This window comes from Pteropus vampyrus, unplaced genomic scaffold, assembly GCF_000151845.1.
Source record: "Pteropus vampyrus isolate Shadow unplaced genomic scaffold, Pvam_2.0 Scaffold124, whole genome shotgun sequence".
Lineage (NCBI taxonomy): Eukaryota > Metazoa > Chordata > Mammalia > Chiroptera > Pteropodidae > Pteropus > Pteropus vampyrus.
This window is the reverse complement of record NW_011888905.1, coordinates 1,978,777-1,980,673: the sequence shown is the minus strand read 5'-3', so window position 1 is coordinate 1,980,673 and position 1,897 is coordinate 1,978,777. Positions and strand designations below refer to the sequence as shown.

Genomic DNA, 1,897 nt, shown 5'->3' with positions numbered 1-1,897 from the left:
CGGGCGGCGCCGGCCCAAAAGGCGGAGTCGGGAGGCTCGGAGGCCAGATCTGTGCGCGCGGCGCCGCCAGCGCCCGGGAGAAAGCCAGCGGGAGCCCAGCCCCCGAGGAGCCCCGCGTCCTCGCCCGGCCTGGCCCGGCCCCGCGCTATGGAGCTCCTCTGGGCCCCTCTCCTGGGTCTTTGCTGCAGTCTGGCCGCTGCCGACCGCCACACCGTCTTCTGGAACAGTTCAAACCCCAAGTAAGCACGGAGTCTCCAGCCGACCGCCTGGGCGCCCGGTTGGCGCTGCCGCCCCTCAGGTTAACTGTCCTGACCAGCCCCGACCGGAGTCTTGGGAGGTGACCAAAGGCGGGGGGTGTTCCGTAGGTGTGTTTCCCCTCGCCTCGCCCCCAGGAACGGGAGTAGGCCACCCCCTACAAGTAGGCTGCTTGCACGGCACAGTTTCTCCTCCTCCTTTCCTTCCCTCTGGCACCCCTGTTTCTCCGAAGTGAGGGACCCACGCTAAACATTTCCTGCCTTCCAGCACGGACCACACTCCCTGGCCTCCAGGGCTCTGGTTCCAGGCCTTTCCACCGGGAGAGCCTCCGTCCCTCTCCTCGTCTGTCCCTTGGGCCTCTGCCCACAGTGACAGGTACCCGACATGAGATCAGGAGTAAGCAGAATGCTCACTAATCCTCCGAGGACCCCTCGGGAGGGACCAGGGCTGTGGGCATTGAGCATTCATTCTACAGTTAAGGCGACTGGAAAGCCCCCCTCCCCAGGGATCTCTTGAGGTGACATGAGCGAGGCACAGGCTCTGTGCGGGTGGGCGGAGAGTCACCTGTTTATGAGGTTCACGTAGTAAAACTGAAGAGATGGGGGGAGGGAGGTCATGAGAAAGATCCAGAAGGAATGGAAATGGTTAAAGGATACCAAGGGCTCTGGGCAGGAAGGAGTTAATTTGTCCTGGGCAGGTTTAGGGCTTCGAGGCAAATGGTACTGGAAGGAAGAAGCTCGTGGGACCCTTTGTTCTTGCCCTGGAGTTTTCTGAAGTTATGGGAACAATATTTTCGGGAAAACGGGAGGGGTAGGGTGGAGCAGGGAGAAGTGGGCTGGACAGTTTGGGGTCAGGGAAAACACTCAGCTGGCCAGCCACAGCCCCAGCACACCTGCCCCCCACTGCCCTTGAGAAGTACGTGGTGCCGGCTAACTCCTGCAGTGAGGAAGCGTCTGGTGCAGGGGTCTGTGTCCGCGGCAGGGAACAGCCAGCTGCCAACCCCAGAGGGCAATGCCCTCTTGCCCACTGGCCCTCCCTGGCCCTACTCCTTGCTGCCTGCTCTTTGCTTCCTTGACCCAGTCTGGTCCTAGGCAGACAGAGCAAAGTCTCTGTTTATGCCTATGCCAGGTGTTGGCTGGAGGAGGAGGAGGAGGGGACAGGAAGGCGTGAGTAGGGAGGGGAGGACCCCGGCCTTTTCCGTTCCCAAGCTCCCAGGTTTCCTCTCTTTCAGGAAGGAGCCTCTTCCTTGCCCCCCCCTTCCCTGACGCCGCTGCCCCCCTTTCTCACTCGGAGAGCAAGTCGAAAGGGCGCTAAGTGGACCAGTACCCCGGGGGTGGGGCAGGGTGAGCCCACCAGCCCCGCTTCTGCTGTCCACCTGGCCAGCACACACGCCTGCCATACCCAGACTAAAGAGGGGCCAGCCCAGGATGGAGTCCATGGGCTGCCAAACCGGGCCCAGCTTGGGGGCAGAGATGAGGTGGCAGTGAGCTGGGCGGGTATGAGGCTGGCATGGGTGACTCAGGGCAGTGGGCATCTGCCCTGAGATCTCTTGGGGGGGCAGCATGGGAAGAAGGGCGGCCCCACTGTGAGCTGGGCACTAGCCTCCTTAAAGCCAGAGGGGCAGGCACCCCGCCCATTCTGA

The 1,897-nt window shown here is 62.6% G+C and overlaps 1 protein-coding gene across 1 annotated transcript in view; it reads left to right on the top strand.

Moving 5' to 3' along the window:
• The first annotated feature begins 6 nt into the window (after positions 1-6).
• The window catches only part of EFNA1 (ephrin A1), a 6,447-nt gene continuing 4,556 nt past the window's right edge, over positions 7-1,897 (top strand). The window contains exon 1 of the mRNA XM_011366426.1: positions 7-239. Coding sequence (XP_011364728.1) covers positions 148-239 — 92 coding nt within the window. The 5' untranslated portion in view covers positions 7-147. The remainder of the gene's footprint in view (positions 240-1,897) is intronic.